The sequence below is a fragment of the Poeciliopsis prolifica genome, unplaced genomic scaffold, assembly GCF_027474105.1.
Source record: "Poeciliopsis prolifica strain line A6 unplaced genomic scaffold, Auburn_PproV2 SCAFFOLD024, whole genome shotgun sequence".
In the NCBI taxonomy this organism is placed as follows: Eukaryota; Metazoa; Chordata; class Actinopteri; order Cyprinodontiformes; family Poeciliidae; genus Poeciliopsis; species Poeciliopsis prolifica.
Window position 1 is genome coordinate 4,794,002 of NW_026562399.1, and position 22,413 is coordinate 4,816,414.

The window sequence follows — 22,413 nt, forward strand, 5'->3', positions numbered from 1 at the left end:
ATAAGAGACGCCCACCACGGCGCGTCGCCCTGCTGTTATGGGACGGGACGTTTGCTGCAGTGATAAGACATTATTTTATGGCAGTGTTGTTTTGTTTTTAAAAAGTGATCCAAGGAGCAATCGGTCATGCATAGAAGTCGGTTAGAGTTCCTCAAAACTGAACACCAATCAGAGTAGTATACCTTAAACACTTTATCACACAGCAGCACACTGCACCATGATGGACACTTTTTTCTGTGTTCATCCTCATTATCATTATTCAGCCTGGGATTTGTGTCTTCCCTCTCACGTCTGTATCTTCACGAGAGGCTTTACTTCTAAGGACAGTGGAGAATCGGGTCGAGGACACATAACACTTTGTGTTATGTGTGCCATAGGCATGTCTATCAGACATTGAAAGAAATACGGACCAAATCGCGGCCCGTATCGGTTCAATACGGGACACAACGTTTAACAGCGTTGGCAACCCTAGATGGACCAGATAGCAGCTTAGCACCAAGGTGGTTACATGCAGTAAACAGCTTTTCTTGTCTAAAGTGTGTTTTTCTCTTTTTTGGATTTGTTTCCTTTTTTTTTTTTTTTTACAAAAAATGTTCATAAATCATTTTTTTTTAAATGTTTTTACTGATCTACTGCTTGTTTCTTTAGTCTCCTGTCCAGGAGGAGCCGGTGAACTCTCTGCAGACCTTTATTGGAAGGACTGCAGAGAGTAGCCAAGACTCCTTCAGCTAATAACTTGAGATGGTTTGGACCAGAAGGTCTAAATAGTCATGCAGGGACAAAAACAAATTGTAACAGTATTTAAAAATCTGAAAAATATATATTTCTTCTTTGTTTCTATTATCAGAAACTTAAAAACAGAGTTATTAGCTAAAACGAATAGTAGTAAGCTAACAGTTGGTCACGTGATTCAATCAGTCCCGCGTGGACCGTCGCCATCTTTAAGGCATTGGACCACATGCTGGAGACGGAGTGAAGGGTTTCTGGTTGGAAAAATGTTGCCGTTCATGTGGAGAAAGTAAGTTTAACATGCATTTTTCTTCTTTGGGGTTTAAAGGCAGCAATTTAACCCCATTATATTTGGTAACTTTGTAATTATTCTGTGCCGTTCCATTAACTATAACGCAGTTTTAATCTTTAATTTGTTGTAGACTACACCTGGTGTAACAATAAAGACAATTAATTTCAGACTGTTTTCGGTCATGTAAAAGTGTTTTGCAGTTAGTTTTCTGCTTTTATATGAAACAGTGTTAATTTTATTTTCCTTCACACAAAATATAGTCTCTTCATACCTTACAGAATACTTTAAAAGAGAAATAACATTTAATGAGAAAATAGAGCTGCGTCCACGCAACTCCGAAGTTGATTTTTGCATATTTCAATATATCACAATCAGAAGGGTGGGGGAAGCTTTGTTTTAGATGACAAACAGTCGGACCTAAAAGAATATAGGTTTAGTTCACTGAAAGCCTAAAATCCAGAGGATCCTGGTTCGATTCTTGGTCATAGCGAACCTGTGTTGTCATTTCACAAAGAAATGGTGCCTTACTTATATTTTACATTTCAGGTAATATGTCTTACTACATGGAAAGCAAATCAAGAATGCAAATTAACTGCACAATAATGTTTTTGCCATACTTTAATTATACTTTGCATTTGCATGTCCATCTGAATATATCAATGTATTTTTCAGTTTTCTCACGTTTTTTGTTGGTTATTAATAAATGAATTAGCTTATAAGGTGCTTTAATGTGGAGTATGTTTGTTTTTACATGTAACTCTTTCATGCATCATAGTTAAGTCAGTTTAATTTTTATTTTAATGTCATTAGAAGAGGTGCTGATTTATATTAAAAATGTTATTTAAGAATGACCACATCGTTGAAATTAAACCATTTAAAATCTGAACAAGAAAAAATATTTTACTTATTTAAACATATGTACAGAATTGAGTACAAGTATGTAAGGCAAAGATGGAAAGAAATTTTATTTTCTTTACAAATATAAACAAAATGTCAAAAGAGTACTGTAAAATATGTAATATATACATATATATCCATCCATTTTCTGTTAACCCTTGTCCCTACGGGGGTCTGGAGATGCTGTTTCCTCTCAAGCTGCGTTCTAGGCGAGAGGCGGGGGTCACCTGGACAGGTCGCCAGTCTGTTGCAGGGCAACACAGAAACAGAAGGGACAAACGACTATGGACACACACTCAGAACCCACTATGCACAGGGAGAACATAAACTTTCGATATTTTAAGTGTAAAAGTGTCAAAATAAATGGAAAAAAGTTCCACTTGGAAATCCCTATACCAAACTGTACATTGTTTAATATTTACAACACTCTTTGCAAAGTTTTGCCATATTAATTGCAAAATTATCTGCAATTATATGCCCTTTCTGGCAGCCCACCTCTCCTTTTCAGTCCCATAAAAAGAGGATTGACAAAACTCCCCCAGGTCATTTCCCCTTTCATTCCCTGGGTCTGGTACAGGGACAGAACCTTTGCAGGGCAGTAAATGTATTTCCCATTTATACCAGGAAACCCAGTGTGGACATGGGGACTGTTTGGGCCTTGTTTCAGAGTCCTGTGGCAGAACATGCAGACGCCCAGCAGGATGCTCCTCCTTGGCCTTCTTCTTTCCTCGCTCCTCCATCACCTGTCTTACTTCTGCTGAGCGTCGCTTTGCAGCCTCCAGCTCCCGGGCGAAAAACGGTGTATCCGCAAAATTAGTAAATGACATTCTGGGATCACACAGGCCCTCTGCCATGTAGGTCTGGTAAACCTTTTGTGAGCAATAAAAATAGTGTACATCTGCAGACTGGTAGAAGAAGTGGACAGAGGAGCCGTCACCCTGAAAACGGGACTTTGGCCACATGCAAGACATTTCCTTGTCCTCTTCTTCATGGGCTGCTGATCTTTCTGCTGCTGCGGCTGTTGTTGTAGCACAATCTCCTTACCCATTTGCTCAATTTGTGCTTTTGTATTGGATCATTCTGGGTCTTAATGTTAGGTGGGTTCACAGTAACAGGTGGAATAGTGACTACTGGAACACTAACAGTCTCACTGCCTTCTGTTAGATGATGCCAGAGCTGTTGCGTCTCTAAAAGCTTCTCTGGACTGATGTTGAAAGATGATTTTGTGTTTTTTATCTTGGCCAGATGCCTCACATAACGTGAGATATTCTGTTTGTTTTTTGGGTGTAAAAGGCTTTGTGGATCTTTCAGGGAAGCTTGAACACAAACAGCATATTCAGCATCCATCTTAGCCAGGCAGACTTTCTGCCCATGATTCTTTAGCAAAAGCTTGTCGATTGGATCCCTCATGGGCTGTGTCCACCTGGAGTGGTCCAGGACAAAGGTCAGACCACCTGCCTTGATGGGACCTGTGCGAGAAGCTCGAGGAGAGGCGACAGAAAGCAGTGATGTCACTGGCGTCTGTGGTGCAGGGAGAGAAATTAAAGTTTAGATTCAGAAAAAAACTTTATTAGTGCTCAGTGAGCAATTCATTTCTGCAGCCATTACAATCTGAATTTTAAAAATATCAGGATTTTCCTCACAAAGTTTTATTAAAGTGGTAACGTGATGGAAAATACCTCTTGGGGGCTTTGCTGGATCCCACCTTGTGAGCCTAAAATAGCCACAGCAACAGTGCACTCCTGAAACAAAAAAAGCAGAATAAAACTAATAAATACATTTTTTGTTAGTCAATATTTGCAAAATTTATTTTAATTGCTGTGGAAAATTTTAAAATAAAAGAATGAAAAGCTCCTCCCTCACTTTTTCAAGTGAATCGATGAAAATCTCCGAGTCAGGTTTTGGTTCCTTGTGATGAGGGACTTCATCAGGTGGGGGGACTTTCTGAGACTTATGTTTGTCCCAGTTCAGGGGGACAGGGCGACAGCCTGGCTCCAGGTACTGCAAACCAAACATTTCTCCAGTATCTTTGTTGGAAATTTGTAAAGCTGGATACTTGGCTTGGCCTGTTATTTCCTGGGTGAGTCTGTTCAGGTCTGAGACCAAAACAGGATCAAAAACTGCAGGGAGCTTCACACCTGGCAGTTTCAGGTCCACAAGGCGCTGAAAATTCCACCGAGCGATTCCCATCATCCCCTGTGCCTGGAAGAGCTCAGTGGATACCTGCGTTCCAGTGACCCACCTGGCCTGGTGGAAGTGAAAGCCCTCCTGCTGAGAAGTTCCCCGCACCGGGATCCACACAGGTACGGCCGCTTTCGCCCCCTTAACGTGGTTCAGTTGTATGTTTCCTCCATGTCTATAGAGGACTCCCTCTCCAACCTCTGGGCCACTCAAGCAGCCACGGAGGATGTGAACCCGTTGAATTCTCCACACTTTTAGCATGGAGGGTTTGAAAAGTGGCACCCCATCAGGATCACATTCTGAGTAAAATCTCTGCAGCACGCTTTCCACTCTCTCCACCAACTCTGCAGGACCTCTAATGTTCTGCTTGGTTGGGTTCGGTGGCTCGATCCCACAGAAAACGTAGGCCTGCCGCAGCCTCTGCAGGTCTGCCTGGTCCACATCACAGAACGCCGCTGACAGCACTTTGCAGAAAGTGCTGTACAGTGGATGATGTTCTGAAGTGCACTCTCTGCAGAAACGCCGTATACAGTGAAACAAGTCTTCGCTCCGTCTCTGGTCATTACTGAGACAGAAATATCTATCCAGAATGACAACACATTGAAGCGGGTTTTAAATATCTGAACATTAATTTTCTTTTTGTACAAATGTAAAAACAAACGAATGAACGGCATGAAGCTAATGAACCTCGTGATCCAGTCACGAGCGGCCGGTGTGGGCCGCCGCCATCTTGGCGATGGGAGCGGCCATGTTGAAGACCAGCTGAGAGATTAGGACAAATTTGGGCGTTCCTGTGGAAAAAGTAAGCGTACTTTATATATTTCTTGTTTTAGGATTAATGGCATCAATTAAACATTGTTCTTTATATAGATGTGTAGTTTCGCGGTGTTTTTTTCAGCCATTAAATCATGGCTAACTGAGTGACGCAGTTACATTTCTTCTGTTAGCTCTGCTCGGTCTGAGATTTTGTTTATTTTATAAAATCACACACGCTTCTGTGATATTAAAAACAAACCATTGCAAACAACTCAGTCAGCTCCAGAGCAGATTAACAGGGAGGCATCGGCTTATTTTGACTGTGAAAAGTTCTTTGCGTTTTACCTGTTTGCTTCCATAATTCTAACACACCTGAGCTGCTCTGCCCAGCAGAAGGTCTCCTCGCTGCCGCACAGGTGTAAAACCAGCGCGAGCGTCTTTGCGCTCAGGTTGCATTTAAAGGCGGCTCGGAAAAACAGGTTACGACTTAACAACGGATTAAACAGTTTTAACTGCTGAAAAATGACAGAAGGCACAGATATGGAAAGTGCGGAAGCCTCCACTGTATCAAATCGATATAGGAATAAAAGAGAGTTGGACACTTGCACCTACCTCTTCTGTGCTCGCTGTGGACAAAACGGGTACTGACGCAGTGTGTATTCATCGCAGTCCTCGTTAGTATAGTGGTGAGTATCCCCGCCTGTCACGCGGGAGACCGGGGTTCGATTCCCCGACGGGGAGGCATGACTTTTTCCAGTTTTTTTTTTATTTACGCAAACATTTTGCAGGCATACTGCCGACTTTTTAGGTCAAGTAACATACAGACCAATTATTGCACAGTAGCTACTGAGGGAAGTAAATATGCTCATTTACTTTGGAAAATAATCTGTCATTGCTCTATTAAAAGCAGTTACTTTAACAGAGATCAAACAAAAAAAACTGTTAATTTATTTTCTGGTTTCATCATTAATAAGAACTCATAAGGATTACATTGTCCTGACAACAGGAGTCAGTTTATCATTGTATCAAGACCAGCGAGAACGTTGAATGTTGGTCCTTTTACTTTGTATGAGTGGCGCCCCACAGTGGACACCAGGGCAAATAGACCGTGTTTACTATGTAAACTCTTATTGATCAGATCTATTCAGTTGGTCAGACAGCCAAGACCTGGACATGTTATCAAAGTAAGCTTTATAATCTATTTTTAGATATTAATTTCTATTTCACCAGATTTTTGTCTAACAATTACCATCATGTTGTAACCAGAGCTCTGTGGTTTCTGTCTGTATTCAGAGTTGGTGTTTTCTGCAGAGCTGCTTTCTGTTCTCACCTCTGAAGAGAAAAATTGTGTCCTCGTTAGTATAGTGGTGAGTATCCCCGCCTGTCAAGAATACATTTTATTCTTTTTAAAATGTATAATAAAAAGAATAAAACTACTCCAAAGAGAATAAAAAGGACGGCTAAAGGATACAACAGAAAGCATTGTTTACCATTCAGTTGCAGGTTTAAACAGTATGTGTTGATTTAAAAACAGCTGCCTTGATTTCTCATCTGGGTTAATGGACATTCTACAACATTGTGCAAGTGTTCATCTTTTTTTTTCTTTCCTTATTTGCTGGTATTTTATGAATGGTAAACAATAGTTGGTCCAGTGCATAAACACAGTGACACAGATCAATATATGTAATAAACGCTCAGTTTAATGCTGAGATACAGAATCAGAACAGAGAGTACTGACCGAGTCCAAAAGTCCAGACCTGGTGGCTCTCTGGCATCGTCATGAAGCAGTGGATCTAAGCTAAGCTAAATTAATTTAATGTGATTTAATGAATTAAGTTTTATTTTTCATCAATAAAACAAAGATGCTGTTTTACTGCACATCCAGTTGATTCAGATAATGTGTATTATTTTATTAAAAGCTTATATTAGAACTTTTGGCTGCAGAGACATTTTGAGACGCTATAAAACGTGAAGCTGTTTCAGATTAAAGCCGTTTCTGTCGATTAGATGTTTATTTTAAGATGAGGGGAAGCAGCAGGTCTGGTTTGGTGTCTCCAGTTCCTGGAAGCTCTGAAGGCTTGCTCTCCGTCCCTCAGCCCTCTCTACTTCTTCTCAGACCACTTGAGGTTTAGTTGTTGTCGCCGCCCCGTGTGAAGCAGTGAGCAGCTGTGGTGACAGCAGAGTTTCAGCAGCTGGTAATCAAAACGTGCTGCTTGTTCATCATGAAGGTCGTGCTGCTGGTCGCACTGCTCTCAGGTAATCATCCTGTTCTGATCTAGTTTGTGTTGCTACAGTTCGGTGTGTTTCTACATGCAGGATTTTCAGTGTTTTTGTTCCTTTAATTGAAGAATTGAAGAATGTCCATCTTGTCTCTGAAGGTTCTGGTTCTGATTAAACTTTCTCAGATCCAATCAGCTGCAGAGACGAAGCTCTGCTGATCACTGACATGTTGTAGCTTCAGTCTTTAGTTTCTGACTTTATGAGTCATTGAAGTCAAAAATGACCATAAAATCACATTAAACCACTTAATTACAATAAACTGGTTTCTGTGTGTGAAATGAGCCAGAGACGTTTAACTGATTGTTAACGTTCTGTTTTCAGTGTCAGGATGTGACGGCATGAAAGTTGTTGGTCAGACGGGTCAGAATGTGACTCTGCCCTGTAATTATCATATAAAACAACATGGAGCACTGCATGTTTGCTGGGGAAAAGGAGAAATACCGTCCAGCAAGTGCAGCAACCAGCTCCTCTCTACAAACGAACATAAAGTTTTGACCAGAGCTTCCAGCAGGTATCAGCTGCTGGGACGACTGGATGAAGGAGACGTTTCTCTGACCATCCTCAACCTCACAGAGGAAGATGCTGGACGATACGGATGTAGAGCAGAGATACCTGGATGGTTCAATGATCAAAAACATCATTTTGACTTGACAGTTGAAAGAGGTGAGAAATCACAGATTTTCGTTTAAATGTTTATTTTCTGAAGCCAATTATCAAAAGCTGGACAAAACCATCAAATTACAATTCAAATGTTTAAATTATTTTGACAAAAATATTCTAATTAAGTTATTTCTTTATGTCTTAAAATGTTGTCAGCTTTGAGTGGAATTGGTTCCCGGACTGAAGCAGACGGTGAGTTTATTATCAACCAAACATCTAATTTCAAAGACTAGCAGCAGCTAAAATTCTCCCTCTTAAAATTATTCCTGACTGTAATTTATGACACAAACACTTTTCTTGTTTTTCAGTGACCCTGTTAATATTTTACTGTAAGAATTCAAATCTAAACATTAGTTAAAGTGTTGGGCTTTGACACTTTGTTAGTCCGAAGTGAAGCATCTTAACTCATTTAGTTAGAAAATATATTCTCTTCAGCCAACAGCACAATCACTAAAATTTAATTTCTAACTCAAATTAGACATTTTTCAGATGTTCAGTAGAACAAGATCTGGAAAGAAGTTTGTTTTGATTGAACCTGATACCTGAGGATGCTGTGTTTGTGTCCAGCTCCGACCACCTGGACCCCATCAGAACCTCAGACGTCCTCAGAGAGACCAGCTGCTGCTCAGACTGCAGGTAGAAACCCAGCTGGTCCATCAGATCTGCAGCAAGAAGCTTGACTCTGCAGGGTCCAGATCAGATAATTCAGTGTGTTTAAAGTTTGAAACTTCCTGTTAGTAAAACAGGAAGTTGATTCTAAGAAAGAAACATCAGTCACTGTCATGTTTGTTCAGATTGTCTGCACCTCTCTCGCTCTCTCTCGTCTCTGTCATCAAGCTTCTGATGCTGCTTGACTTAAAAAACGTATTTGTTTATTTGAGCATTGTATTTTGAGACATGACAGCAAAATTATGACTGATTATACATAACGATTAAACAAATTTCTTTCTCCACCTGAAACCATTTTATTGTTATCTTTGTGGACATATGAGGAAGTTTTATACCAGCTTCCTTAAAAAGTCTTAAATTCATGTTTCTAAAATGAAGGCCTTCAAATATTTTAAATTAATTAAGTTGGCCTTAAATCCATTAATCTCAGGCCTTATTTTTGAAAACAATTTAATCTCATATTCCATATAGGATTTTATTTTATTTATTTTTTTGTTCTTGCTGGACTTTTCTGTCAGGCAAAAGCTTGAGTCGCACTCAGAAATTGTTGCGTTTTGTTTAGATTGCTTCTAATATACCTTTGCTATCTATCATGAGCAAGTCCAAGTTCATCGTCCGTTGACTGTTTGATCCTCACGTTTGTTGCTAAACCCGTACAATGCTGGGTTCTAAACACTCTGCCTTACGGGGTTCAGGCTGCAGAGACACAAACAGACCAGAAATGTCTCAGTTGATTTGCCCTGGCACGGCTAAAGCTCCCCAGGAAACGACCGGTTCTGATGCTACTTCAACCTTTCAATTCAAATGATCACACTCGCCTGCAATTTTTGACCTAGAAAATAGGATTCATACTAGTATTCAAAACTCCTGATTTAAGACTTTGTTCCCTCTAACAAGCTGTTCTAAAATGATCTGCTTTCATTTCCTCATCCAGCTGATCAGCTGACTACACAGAGCCTCCTGACTTCAGCTGAGGTGAGGAACATGACGAACCAGTCAACTTTATTTAATGTCTGATGTGACGAGGAGAGATGATGTGACTGTTTCACTGCAGATCAGTTCAGTTTGTGGTCATAATGATCTGCTGCTTTTCCAGAGTCGGTTTAGATAGAAATGATCAAACAGTGACGGTTTTCATCCAACCTGTCCCTGTTTTAAAGCGGGGCTGATTCTAGAGACATTTACAAACAGCAGCACTTTTTTCAGTAATCGAGTTGATCACTTCCTGAATGAGTTGATGATCTTTCATGTCTCTCTGTTTGTAGCATCAGCAGAAGGGCAGCTTGCTGACTCTGGGTCTGCTGCTGCTGGTTCTGGTCACTGCAGTTGGACTCTTCAGAAAGGGTGAGTTTGCTGTGGCTGGTTTAGCATCAGTCAAGGACAAATGGTGAATGTTTATACCTTTGAAAGGGAAATTACTTAAAATGAGAATCAGTTACCATGTTTGTTGAACCCTGCAAACCGGATCAGCGAGATGCCGCTCTCACAGTTTCATCAGAACTGCCCACCACCTGCTGAGTGACCTGGACACACTGTTCGTTTTTATTACTCAGCAATAACTGCTATTTAAAGCATAGAGCAGCTTCTTCTTGACTTTAACTAGAAAAAACCCATAAACAAAGCTCACTATTTTATCAGATTGGTGATTTTGATCTTTCCTATCAGCTTCTGCTCTGCTGACTTTTTCTACTTTTCTTGCGATGTGTCGCATTTTGTTTCGATTGCAACTCTTGGATATGTTTGCACAGTATTTTTGCTTTTTTTATGCGTTGTCCTTAATGCTACTAACTAAATATGATCGCATGCACAGAAGATGAATATAGACGTCATCAAGCAGTGCAGCAATAATGGCCGCCAGTGGATTTTAAAGTCGCTTTGGGCCGACAGCATTTACACCAGATCAGAACCAGTTTCAGCCATTCTGATTCTGCTTCATCTGCTGCAGAATTATGACATAATTATGAGATAAAATGCAATCTAACATTCAGACTGCAGACGCTTTGAAATCTATTAAATGCTTATCTGACTTAGTTCCACAAATAGTAGTTGCACAATTTGATTTTTTCTTCTTCTGAAAAGCATTGAGCCGTTCAGACTGCTGTAAAAAAGACCTATATGGGTCACATTCGCCTGCAGTCTGAATGCAGCTTTACTAGACTAAATTTTCTACTCCTGCTACACATGGTGAATTACGGTGGTGGAGGAATGGTGATCTGGGTTTGTTTCTCCCCCCACAGGACCTGAACACCTCGTAGTCTCTGATTGGACCAGAACCTCCTGTGTTTACCAGACAGTTCTGGAGTCAGAAGTGAGCCGATCTGTCCAGCAGCAGGAGAGGAAAACAACCACTGAGGCCGTTTACTGCTGCAGCTGATTCTACCAGCTCTGGGACCAGAGTCAGGGTCAGTTAGTTCATATTTTTAAAAATGTTTCTGGTGTTTCTGTTTGCAGCGAGAAGCAGCTTGAACTGTGAGTCTGATTCTCCTTCTGTTCATTTCTAGAAGCTCTGAACCGTTTCTGACATCAAAAGGTTAATGAGCTCCTCCTGGAAACTTTGATGCATCATCATCAGTATCAGTCAGTGATGAGAAGAAGCGACTGAAACCTCAAACCTCATAGAAGGTTTCAGTACAGCTCAGCTAGGAGTCGCTAACTCCCATGATGCAAAGCATCCATGGGGGGTTACATTCTTCCTAGTCACTAACATTTGACCATGACATATGTAGTTCTGACTTAAGCCCAGGTGATCAGTACAAGAGAGGAAAGAAGGTTCTGAAGTGGCCGGACATGTTAATAGAGAGGTGCATGTTTGTTTAATATGGTGTCACATTTTTCCACTTTTGTCATAAATCACTTTTATTTCAATGTCATTAGAAGGGGTTCTTATAATAACGTATTAAAAATAACCACATGGATTTAGATAACTTAGTAAAATCTGAACATAACAGTTTTTCTTATTTCAAAGTAAATATACAGAACTCGTGAGTTGTTTTATTCTCTGCTTTGATAATTTTACAGACCGTCTTCCTCAACACTTTCTTCACATAAACAAAATGTTGACTAAAAACATCACGAGTGATGTAGAAATATATTTGGATGTTATAAGAAAAAATAATTTGCAAGAGTACTTTTAATGAAAATGAGGAAACAATCTTGAATAACAAAACACAAAGTAATAACAGCATTTCCAACTGAATCAATAATAAACATTGTTCACTTTATTCAAACCGTATTTACATTGAAAATACGGTTCAAAGTATTTCAATACATTGAACCTGCAGAATGATACTCAATCATTTATCCTTTTTCAGTCTCATAAAAGGACTGATGGCACCTCCTTGTCATTTCCTCTTTCTTTCCCTCTGGTTTGTTCAGGGAGAAAGTTTTGGCGGGACAGTAAATATATTTACCTGGCACTGGATGGATGGATGGATGGATGGATGGACGGACGGACGGACGGATGTCTTTGTTTATGGTGGTAATTTATTATAAGCTAAGCTACAAATTGCTACTTTGTTCAAAAATGTAGGTATTTGAGACATGTCATTTAAATAAAACACAATTATTCTGTATTAATTTCCTCATGGTACTGAAAAATCAGACATTTGTTTGAGAAAAAGCTGTTTCTGTTCTGGATGTTTCAAGTTATGAGGAAGCTTCAGTTTTTGTTTGGATTCTTCAGTTCTTGAAGCTTCTGTAGCTGTTTAGTAAGTAAAAAACATGACAAACTATGCAAAACTATAGTGTAACACTGTCTTAGCAATATAAGCAACCTTTTATGTTAAGGCACAAAAACATAAATTCAGCCTTACCCTATGACCATTTTTTTAAAATATGATAGAACTCAGTGTTTTTAAAATGTACTATATGACTATAGTGCAGTGTTGATCAATTCAATTTAGAGAATGTGTATCTGTGCATTTAATCACTTGCATGTTATTTTATTTTGACCATTATTAGTCTAATACCAAAAGGTGATTTTGGTTTAGTAATTAACCATTTTACATTACTTTTAGCATGTTGTGGTGTACAAAAAGCAATGTCCTGTTACATCCTAACCGTTTGGGATTGTTTATGGTCTGAAGAGTCTTCACTCCGTCTCTGGAAATAGTCACCCAGAATGACAACACATTGAAGCAGGTTTTGAATATCTGAACATTAATTTTCTTTTTGTACAAATGTAAAAACAAAGGAGTGAACGGCATGAAGCTAATGAGCCACGTGATCCAGTCAGTCCCCGGTGTGGGCCGCCGCCATCTTGGCGATTGGAGCGGCCATGTTGTTGGCTTTCCTATGGAAAAAGTAAGCGTACTTTATATGTTTCTTGTTTTAGGATTAATGGCATCAATTAAACATTGTTCTTTATATAGCTGTGTAGTTTCGCGGTGTTTTTTTCAGCCATTAAATCATGGCTAACTGAGTGACGCAGTTACATTTCTTCTGTTAGCTCTGCTCGGTTAGCAACAGTTTGTTGTGACTATTCAGCACATTTACTCTTTCTTAAGAAAAACTTTAAAATCGACATATTTTACAATATTTTAGGCTAAGTAGGATATATTTGAGGTGTTTTCATGGTCTTTTCTGCCTGTACAGTGTAATAGTAATTCAACGTTTATAAGTTCGAGTGGCTGTAGTTCAGTCATCTGACCAGCAGATGACAGCAGACACAGTAATCATGAATTGTAGGCTTAACTTGAACCCTGTTGTAGTCTGAGGTTTTGTTTATTTTGTAAAATCACACACTCTTCTGTGATGTTAAAAACAAAGCATCGCAAACCACCCAGTCAGCTCCAGAGCAGATTAACAGGGAGGCATCGGCTTATTTTGACTGTGAAAAGTTCTTTACGTTTTACCTGTTTGCTTCCATAATTCTAACACACGTGAGCTGCTCTGCCCAGCAGAAGGTCTCCTCGCTGCCGCTCAGGTGTAAAACCAGCGCGAGCGTCTTTGCGCTCAGGTTGCATTTAAAGGCGGCTCGGAAAAACAGGTTACGACTTAACAACGGATTAAACAGTTTTAACTGCTGAAAAAAAAAAGACAGAAGGCACAGATATGGAAATTGCGGAAGCCTCTACTGTATCAAATCGATATAGGAATAACAGAGAGTTGGCCACTTTAAGGTAAAAACAACAAATATCATCCAGTCCAGGGGGTCACAGCTGATCGTGGGCGGGAAATGCCTGAACTAAATGATAATTCTTTACATATACCCTTTCTGTACTCGCAGTGGACAAAATGGGTACTGACGCAGTGTGCATTCGTGGCAGTCCTCGTTAGTATAGTGGTGAGTATCCCCGCCTGTCACGCGGGAGACCGGGGTTCGATTCCCCGACGGGGAGGCACGACTTTTTCCACTTTTAGTTTTATTTATGCAAACACTTTGCAGGCATACTGCCGACGTTTTACGCCAAGTAACATACAGACCAATTGTTGCACAGTAGCTACTGAGGGAAGTAAATATGCTCATTTACTTTGGAAAATACTCTGTCATTGCTCTATTAAAAGCAGTTACTTTAACAGAGATCAAATAACAAAAACTGTTAATTTATTTAGTACGGTGAGGTAGATTTCATCATTAATAAGAACTCAACGTTGAATATTGGTCCTTTTACTTTGTATGAGTGGCGCCCCACAGTGGACACCAGGGCAAATAGACCGTGTTTACTATGTAAACTCTTATTGATCAGATCTATTCAGTTGGTCAGACAGCCAAGACCTGGACATGTTATCAAAGTAAGCTTTATAATCTATTTTTAGATATTAATTCTATTTCACCAGATTTTTGTCTAACAATTACCATCATGTTGTAACCAGAGCTCTGTGGTTTCTGTCTGTATTCAGAGTTGGTGTTTTCTGCAGAGCTGCTTTCTGTTCTCACCTCTGAAGAGAAAAATTGTGTAAAACGCTCAGTTTAATGCTGAGATACAGAATCAGAACAGAGAGTACTGACCGAGTCCAAAAGTCCAGACCTGGTGGCTCTCTGGCATCGTCATGAAGCAGTGGATCTAAGCTAAGCTAAATTAATTTAATGTGATTTAATGAATTAAGTTTTATTTTTCATCAATAAAACAAAGATGCTGTTTTGCTGCACATCCTGTTGAGTCAGTTAATGTGAAACTAAACTTATCGTGACGTAATATCAACAACTGCTTGATTCTGATGAACAAAAAGACCAACTGAAGCCACTAAACTGAGAAAATGTTGCATGAATAATTTAAAGTTGAGTTGTAGATTATGTTTATTATTTTATAAAAAGCTTATATTAGAACTTTTGGCTGCAGAGACATTTTGAGACGCTATAAAACGTGAAGCTGTTTCAGATTAAAGCCGTTTCTGTCGATTAGATGTTTATTTTAAGATGAGGGGAAGCAGCAGGTCTGGTTTGGTGTCTCCAGTTCCTGGAAGCTCTGAAGGCTTGCTCTCCGTCCCTCAGCCCTCTCTACTTCCTCTCAGACCACTTGAGGTTTAGTTGTTGTCGCCGCCCCGTGTGAAGCAGTGAGCAGCTGTGGTGACGGCAGAGTTTCAGCAGCTGGTAGTCAAAACGTGCTGCTTGTTCATCATGAAGGTCGTGCTGCTGGTCGCACTGCTCTCAGGTAATCATCCTGTTCTGATCTAGTTTGTGTTGCTACAGTTCGGTGTGTTTCTACATGCAGGATTTTCAGTGTTTTTGTTCCTTTAATTGAAGAAATGAATAATGTCCATCTTGTCTCTGAAGGTTCTGGTTCTGATTAAACTTTCTCAGATCCAATCAGCTGCAGAGACGAAGCTCTGCTGATCACTGACATGTTGTAGCTTCAGTCTTTAGTTTCTGACTTTATGAGTCATTGAAGTCAAAAATGACCATAAAATCACATTAAACCACTTAATTACAATAAACTGGTTTCTGTGTGTGAAATGAGCCAGAGACGTTTAACTGATTGTTAACGTTCTGTTTCAGTGTCAGGATGTGACGGCATGAAAGTTGTTGGTCAGACGGGTCAGAATGTGACTCTGCCCTGTAATTATCATATAAAACAACATGGAGCACTGCATGTTTGCTGGGGAAAGGAGAAATACCGTCCAGCAAGTGCAGCAACAGCTCCTCTCTACAAACGAACATAAAGTTTTGACCAGAGCTTCCAGCAGGTATCAGCTGCTGGGACGACTGGATGAAGGAGACGTTTCTCTGACCATCCTCAACCTCACAGAGGAAGATGCTGGACGATACGGATGTAGAGCAGAGATACCTGGATTGTTCAATGATCAAAAACATCATTTTGACTTGACAGTTGAAAGAGGTAAGAAATAATCACATGATTATAAAAATTAGTCTGATACCAAAGGCAACAGTTCTAGACGGGGCAGCTGTGGATCAGAGCTAAAGAAAAGTTAATGAAAACATTTTTGGTTTAAAAAAGTTTTGAAACTAAAGTCCAGGTTAAGTCTTACATATTACCATTGAAGGAAAGGAGAAATCGTCTCCTCTTCCCAAACAGTGACAGCTGCTGATGTTTGGTGCTTTAGTTTTCCTCACTGATTCTGATTTATGACGGTTTGATATCAGGTCTTAATCCTTCAGATCCTGAAGAGGAGTCAGAGACCATCTGCCTGAATCAATTGAAGAAATGAGAAACATTTTAGAGTTTCTAGTCTGGCCTCTTGTTAAGTGTTGGTGAGGAAACATGGTTCACCGTCCCTGAGCAGATCCACATCATTATCGTCCAGAACAGAACATCCAGTCTTCATTTCCCCCCAGATTTTCCTGTAACCTTCAGAAACTGGTCTAAGTTATAAGTGTCCAGCTCCTCTTGAGTCGTCGTCCTGTCAGTTTTAGTTGAATCTCTGCTCCATCATGGCTCATTCAGTCGGTCCATCATGTCCTCAACATGTCCTGAGGTTCTGCAAAGGTTCTGCTGATGTACTATGACTGGATCAGGTTTGTTGGACCAGAGAAAGAACTGAAAGATGAAGCAGGACAGTGGCTCTGGAGGACCGACTGTGGACACCATCAATAATTTTAGTTCTTCAGATATTTGCTGGTTCAAGTCCAAATACCTAAAAATCATCTATGTATCGACATAGAGCAGAGAGACTGGCAGAGAATCATTTAGGTTTGATCCTTTGTACTTTGTTAACATGATTTTGGAGAGTTCTCTGAGATGTTTGAACATTGTGTCTCATATTGATCTATTGATTAACCAATGATGTTGATGGTGATGCTGTGTTTGTGTCCAGCTCCGACCAGCTGGACCCCATCAGAACCCCAGACGTCCTCAGAGAGACCAGCTGCTGCTCAGACTGCAGGTATCTGTGCATGGAGGCTGCAGGGTCCAGATGACTCAGTCTGATCAAAGTGTGAAAGATTAGATAAGGGAGTTGGTTCTGAAACAGAAACATCGGATCTTGTTGTTCTGTAATGTGTCTGGTTCAGCATGACTCTGTCCTCTATAGCTAAGCTGCTGATTCTGCTGTTCTAAACTCATCTGCTTTCACTTCCTCTTCCAGCAGATCAGCTGACCACAGAGAGCCTCCTGACTTCCTGTTCTAACAGCAGCAGCTTCACAGAGGAGGTGAGAACCATGATGTCATCCTGAGAGACAGCAACCAAAAAACAGTCAGAAAACCAGTCAGGGTCACTCAGTGGCTGAACTCGTTTCTGTCTCTAGACCAGTGGTCATAATGATCTGCTGCTTTACCAACATGAGTTTAGAGTGAAATAATGGGCCTGGGTTGCCACAGTGGCAGATTTTATCACGTGTTCCAGTTTTAAACCAGAGCTGTGGGTTTCTCAACCAGATACGGATCAGAACCACATCAACCATTTGAGTCAGACTGACCGCCATGTTGGTCCAGTTCCTGTTGGATCTCAGCAAACAGATCAGATTTATAAACACAGGATCATCATCAGGCAGCATCAAAAGCTCATGAACTCTCAGTCGTGTTGAAGCTCAGAGCTTGCAGAGGAGGATTCTGCTCTGGACTCGTTGTACCACCAAACTGAACCTTTCGGTTGTTGTGGCTGAAAACTAAAACTATGATGGAACTACAAACCCCATAATTCAGATCTTTTATCTCGACTCGTTCCTGCTTTCAACCTCCTGAAAACATCTTGCATCATCCACATCAAGACTGCAGGATATAGGCAGACGGTTAGCTAACGGTTGTGAAACTATGTATGTGCATTTGTTGAAGTGAACTTAACCCAAGGGTCAAAGTTCACATGGAAGCACTAGAAAACACCAGCTGACAAAGCAGAGCCTGCCTTCCTGAAGATGTAATGCAGCGGCAGAAACACTTCCACTAATGCACTAATGGCGGCACTAAGGATTTTGCTTATCTTTAGCTAAATATCATGCATATATACCGCTTCAGCAAAAACTGAACTAATGTTTTTAACCAGTGGGCTTGGGTTAGCGCAGCTTGCTTTTTGCTAGCAGTGCTATAATGGAAGATGAATATGAGCTATTTTCTTATATTCATGTTGTTTTTTATATTTCAGGTTATAAATTCGTCTCAGTAATTTATAGAAACTTGCAGAAACTCTTCGCTTAGCTCCATTTCTATCTGCTATGCTAACTGAGGGTTAGCATGGAGCTCTCAGCATTCTGATTGGTTACTGTTGTGAATGGCCCCAGATGCTGATGGAAGCAGTTCCTTCAGCTCTCCAGTCCTGCTGCTTCTACATGCATGCTGCTCAGAGTTCTGGTTCCGATCCGTTCTCCTGGTCCAGCTGTTGGAGAGCAGACGGTACTAGAAGCAGCAGGAGGTCCGCTGGAGTTTGGTTCTGATCTGATGAGGCTTCATGGTTCTGTCTACAGCGGCAGGAGGAGGGCAATACGGTGACCATGGTTCTGGTGCTGGTTCTGTTCCTGCTGGTGGTTGTGCTCACTGCAGCAGGACTCTTCTTCATGGGTGAGTTTACTGCGGCTGATTCAGCAGAACAAAGAGCAAAGAGTGAACATGTAGAGGAAACGACCAGCGCTATCTGCTAATCAGTTTGGTTCAAACTTCACAGGTTTCAGCTGAAGCAGAACTCAACCACAACCAGAACCTCCCATTTTAATCAGCACTAAAACAGACCGTTTGTTTAAAAACGGGTTACAATTTCACAACTATACCAGTTCCTGGAGTCAGAAGTGAGGCTTCTTAGCTTGTCTAATTCAGTTGGTTTTAGTTAGTTTTTAAAGTGTTTACTAGTTTTTATTAGTTAAATATTGTTTAGTTATAGTTTTAGTTTTGCCACACTTTGGTTGATTTTTAGGTGCAGAATTAGAAAAGGTGAAAGTATTGTGATTATGTAAACATGGATCAGTTCATGAATACTCAGCAGCAGAATCCATTTTCTAAAAATTCATTTGTTTTTTGTTGAACAATCAGCTGACTCCGGAGTTTTCTAACATCTTCTGCCGCCGGTATTTTGTGGATTAGTTTAGCCTAGCATTGTGTAGCCTAACTTAGCCTAACTTAGCATAACTTAGCGAAGCCGCCAGGAGGAATATAGAAGCCACAATTTACATACAGCTAAAAGACTAAAATATCACTAAAACATAACCTTTGAAAGGCTGATAAATAGATACATAAACACAAAAGATATTACATCTATAATTTCTGGATGTTTTAGTTGGTTTCATAACAGTTCCAGTTTTTTCCATTAACAAAATATTTCAGTTTTTATTATTTCCTAAGTTGAATTTGTTTATATCCTTGGTTTGGGGTTTGTTGTTTTAGTTTTTCCCTGTTTTTGCATGTGATGTGTTTTGATTCTTACATTTTATTAATCTTATAATCTGAACCAACCGGATTAGTGTGAACTGTCAGAGGTTGTACTTTCTTTTTTATTGCTGAATCAAACATTTTGGTGTTTTTAAAATTGTTTCTGATGTTTCTGTTTGCAGCCAGAAGATGGAAGCAGCTCAAGCTGTGAGTCTTTTATTCTTCTGTTCATTTTTAAAAACTGAACTCTTTCTGGTTCCGGGCAGAGTGACAGGAATCTTCATCTTCATTGATGCATATGTTGGAGGGATAAGGGTGCTACAGCCAGAATATCTGCATTTTCTGGATCTTTGTCCCTTCTCACCATGCTCCATGTCTTTATGTTCTATAGACAACATGTACAGATGTATAAACATCTATTTTTCTTTCATAAAGAAGCCTTTTATGGAGCTTATTTATTCCCTCATTCTGGGAAAGTTGTTTAGATTTTTTTGGGGGCACAGGTCAGTGGATAAGACCCCTGTTCCTTGTGTAAAGGTTAAATATCTTTAACGGCATTTAAAGGTCGCCGTTAAATGAACCGCTGATTCATTCATGACTCGGCTTCTCCTGGAAGCAGTGATGCTTCTTCATCGGAGCATCATCATCATCATCACTCGTCTCGGTATTCAGAGTGAAACTCTGGGAAAAACGCCTCAAACCTCACCGCAGGTTTCAAGCCGTTTAACTCCCATAATGCAACGCGGCTTCATGGTCCGAACAGATCTGAGCTGAAATGGTAGAACCCTCCAGACTTTTAACGGGCTTACGATCAGGTGGTTCTGCCAGCAGTTTAACCCTTTATTGGATTGATCTGATAAACCAGTTTGATCTGATTCCACTGCTCAGCCTTTAATACACAGAATATTTCATATCTGACTCGTTAATGCAGCGAGAAACAACCAAACTCTGCAGCTTCAGCTGTAATATTGAGACCCTTTATTCAATAAGTGAAGCTCTGAGTCAGATTTCCTTTTTTACAAGAAAGCGAAACCTGAGCGTTCTTCTCTGACTCATGTCATCCTGCCAGCGTTCAGCTAATGCAGACAGTTTGAAATGTCACGCCTCAAACGTTACGACGAGAGCCGAACATCACGAGACCACCATGGAGACGAAGAGTTAACCGCAGGGTGACAGCAAGCTGCAGAAGAAGACATGACCTTTAAAGTTCCTCTCAGTCAGCCACACTGACCCATATCTGCAAGTTTAAAGGAGCATTTCTCTCTAAAATAACAGATTCACCACAGCAGGAGTTTCACTCATTCAGTTATTAAAACATATAGATTCATTCTGAGCAGAAGAGTAAACTAGTTAAAATGATTTAATTTTGATGATTTCAGCTCAGAGAAAAAACATAAAAATCTGACCAATAAATAAATAAGTCTGACCACCTCAAGCTTTTCTTTTAACTCTCATTAAAAATAATAGTCCATAAAAAGCAGTGTCGTTGATTTTTTTACCTTTAATGCCCAGAATATTTCACTGTCTGGATGTAGATTTTATTTCTATATTTGGTTCTGAAGACGTTGGAAAAATTTAAAGTGAAACTTTTATTTTCATTTCTCCTGAAATGTAAAAAGTTGATTCAGTTTAAATGTGCCTTTAGGGTTGATTTATGGCAGTAATTAACTTCAGCGTGGTAAACCTGTCTCAGTGTTTTCTACCAGTTTTTCCTTCCACTCAGTTTTCCCTTAGCATGTCTGGATGCACCCTCTATATTATTGGCCTTTTGTTGCTTCTCTTTGTCCTGATAAAAGTCAAACTGCTGATTCTTCTGAACATTTTTCTGTTTTTTATATTTCCACTGTTACTTCCTGTATTTCAGTTTTCATTACATCACTGAATTATTCCAGCTTCTATTTGCTGAGTTTCTCTCAGTTTGTTGTGATTCTTGTAGCTTTAGTGGTTTTTAAATCTCAGTGGGTTCTGCTTCATCAGCTGGTTCTGGTTCTGGTTCTGTTCCAGGCTTCCCCAGCAGCAGCAGCAGCAGCAGCAGCGGCGTCAGGTCCAGATCAGCTCCACCTCCTCCACCCTGCAGCTGCACCAGCGGGCCTCCGCCGTGGAGAACATCTACCAGATAGACGGAGCCGCCGAAGGGGGAGGAGACTACGAGTTCTGCCCCTGAGGCCCCGCCCACTTCCAGCATCGCCACAGAGACAGGAAACATAACGGGAGCTGACCAATCACAGCTCCGCTGGCAGGTTGATGTTCAGGTCAGAAGGTCAAGTTAGAGGATGAGGAAACTCCCGGAAACTATGATCATCATCATGGTCATTATTATTATCATTATTATTGTTAATATTATTATAATTATTGTTACTAACATTTGACATGAAGCTGATTCAGAGTTTAAATATTTAAAACGAGGATTAATGAATCATTTTTTATGATCGGAGCTTAATTTCTGACTGTGATGCTAAACAATGAAACCCTCATGAAAGGTCAGAGGTCAGAGACTGGAATGACATCATTGGAGAGGACACTTCCTGCTGGAATCCGTTAAACTCTTGGGGGGAAACAGAAAACCGTCTTCTGGATCAGAACCGGCTCCGGGTGGTGGGGGAACCTGGAGGTTCTGGTTCTGGTTCTTGTCCTCCTGGCTCCTGTGAGAAGCAGGTTCTGACCAGACGGCTGCCGCTCTTATGAAGCATGTTACTGTTTTTCTATTTGTGAGAACTTTGCAATTTTATTTCTGTATTTATAGGAATAAATTTTACTAATTAATTTCTGCATGGAAACCTGAGAAACTGTTGGTCCATTAAACCCACTGAAAACTTTTTACTGCAGATCATGAGCACAGAGTCTGACTGACTGAAGGCTCATAGTTAATCCCAGTGTGAAGTCATATTAAAGTGTTTCTGTATTTTATCGTCCGTTTCTTCTATGTTTTGTCTCTTTTGTTTTTTCTTTCTGTCGTTTTGTGAATCCATCTGGTTTTCTGTAGAAATAAATCCTGACGGTTTTTCTCCACAGTTACCTGCCGTCATTTGAGACGTTGAACGTGAATCGACAACAATAACCTGGAATATAATCCATATAAATCCATATAATCCCTCCCTAATCTGCTCCTTTAAAGCTGAGCTGGGAGTCAGACTGTCTGGATTCTTTGGTCGTCTTCATACCTTAAAATAACTTCACTATTTATCACTAATTATATTTAACATCTCAATAAAATCTGTTTCAATTCACTTTTTTGTGTTTAAATAAGAAACACAAAT

At 40.2% G+C, this 22,413-nt stretch overlaps 1 protein-coding gene and 2 non-coding genes across 3 annotated transcripts; all 3 read left to right on the forward strand.

The window, feature by feature from the left end:
* Positions 1 to 5,524: 5,524 nt before the first annotated feature.
* On the forward strand, positions 5,525 to 5,596 carry trnad-guc (transfer RNA aspartic acid (anticodon GUC)). The gene has a single exon. It is a non-coding gene; the product is annotated as a tRNA-Asp (tRNA).
* Positions 5,597 to 5,918: 322 nt separating this feature from the next.
* LOC129370602 (hepatitis A virus cellular receptor 1 homolog) lies at positions 5,919 to 22,063 on the forward strand. The gene is made up of 10 exons (XM_055046688.1): positions 5,919 to 6,039; positions 6,149 to 6,222; positions 6,952 to 7,111; positions 7,457 to 7,798; positions 7,952 to 7,987; positions 8,363 to 8,431; positions 16,949 to 17,013; positions 18,262 to 18,355; positions 19,339 to 19,363; positions 21,161 to 22,063. The coding sequence occupies exons 3-10, from the start codon at positions 7,078 to 7,080 to the stop codon at positions 21,318 to 21,320; spliced, it is 825 nt and encodes a 274-aa protein (XP_054902663.1). The 5' UTR covers positions 5,919 to 6,039; positions 6,149 to 6,222; positions 6,952 to 7,077; the 3' UTR covers positions 21,321 to 22,063.
* trnad-guc (transfer RNA aspartic acid (anticodon GUC)) lies at positions 13,732 to 13,803 on the forward strand. The gene has a single exon. It is a non-coding gene; the product is annotated as a tRNA-Asp (tRNA).
* Positions 22,064 to 22,413: the final 350 nt, after the last annotated feature.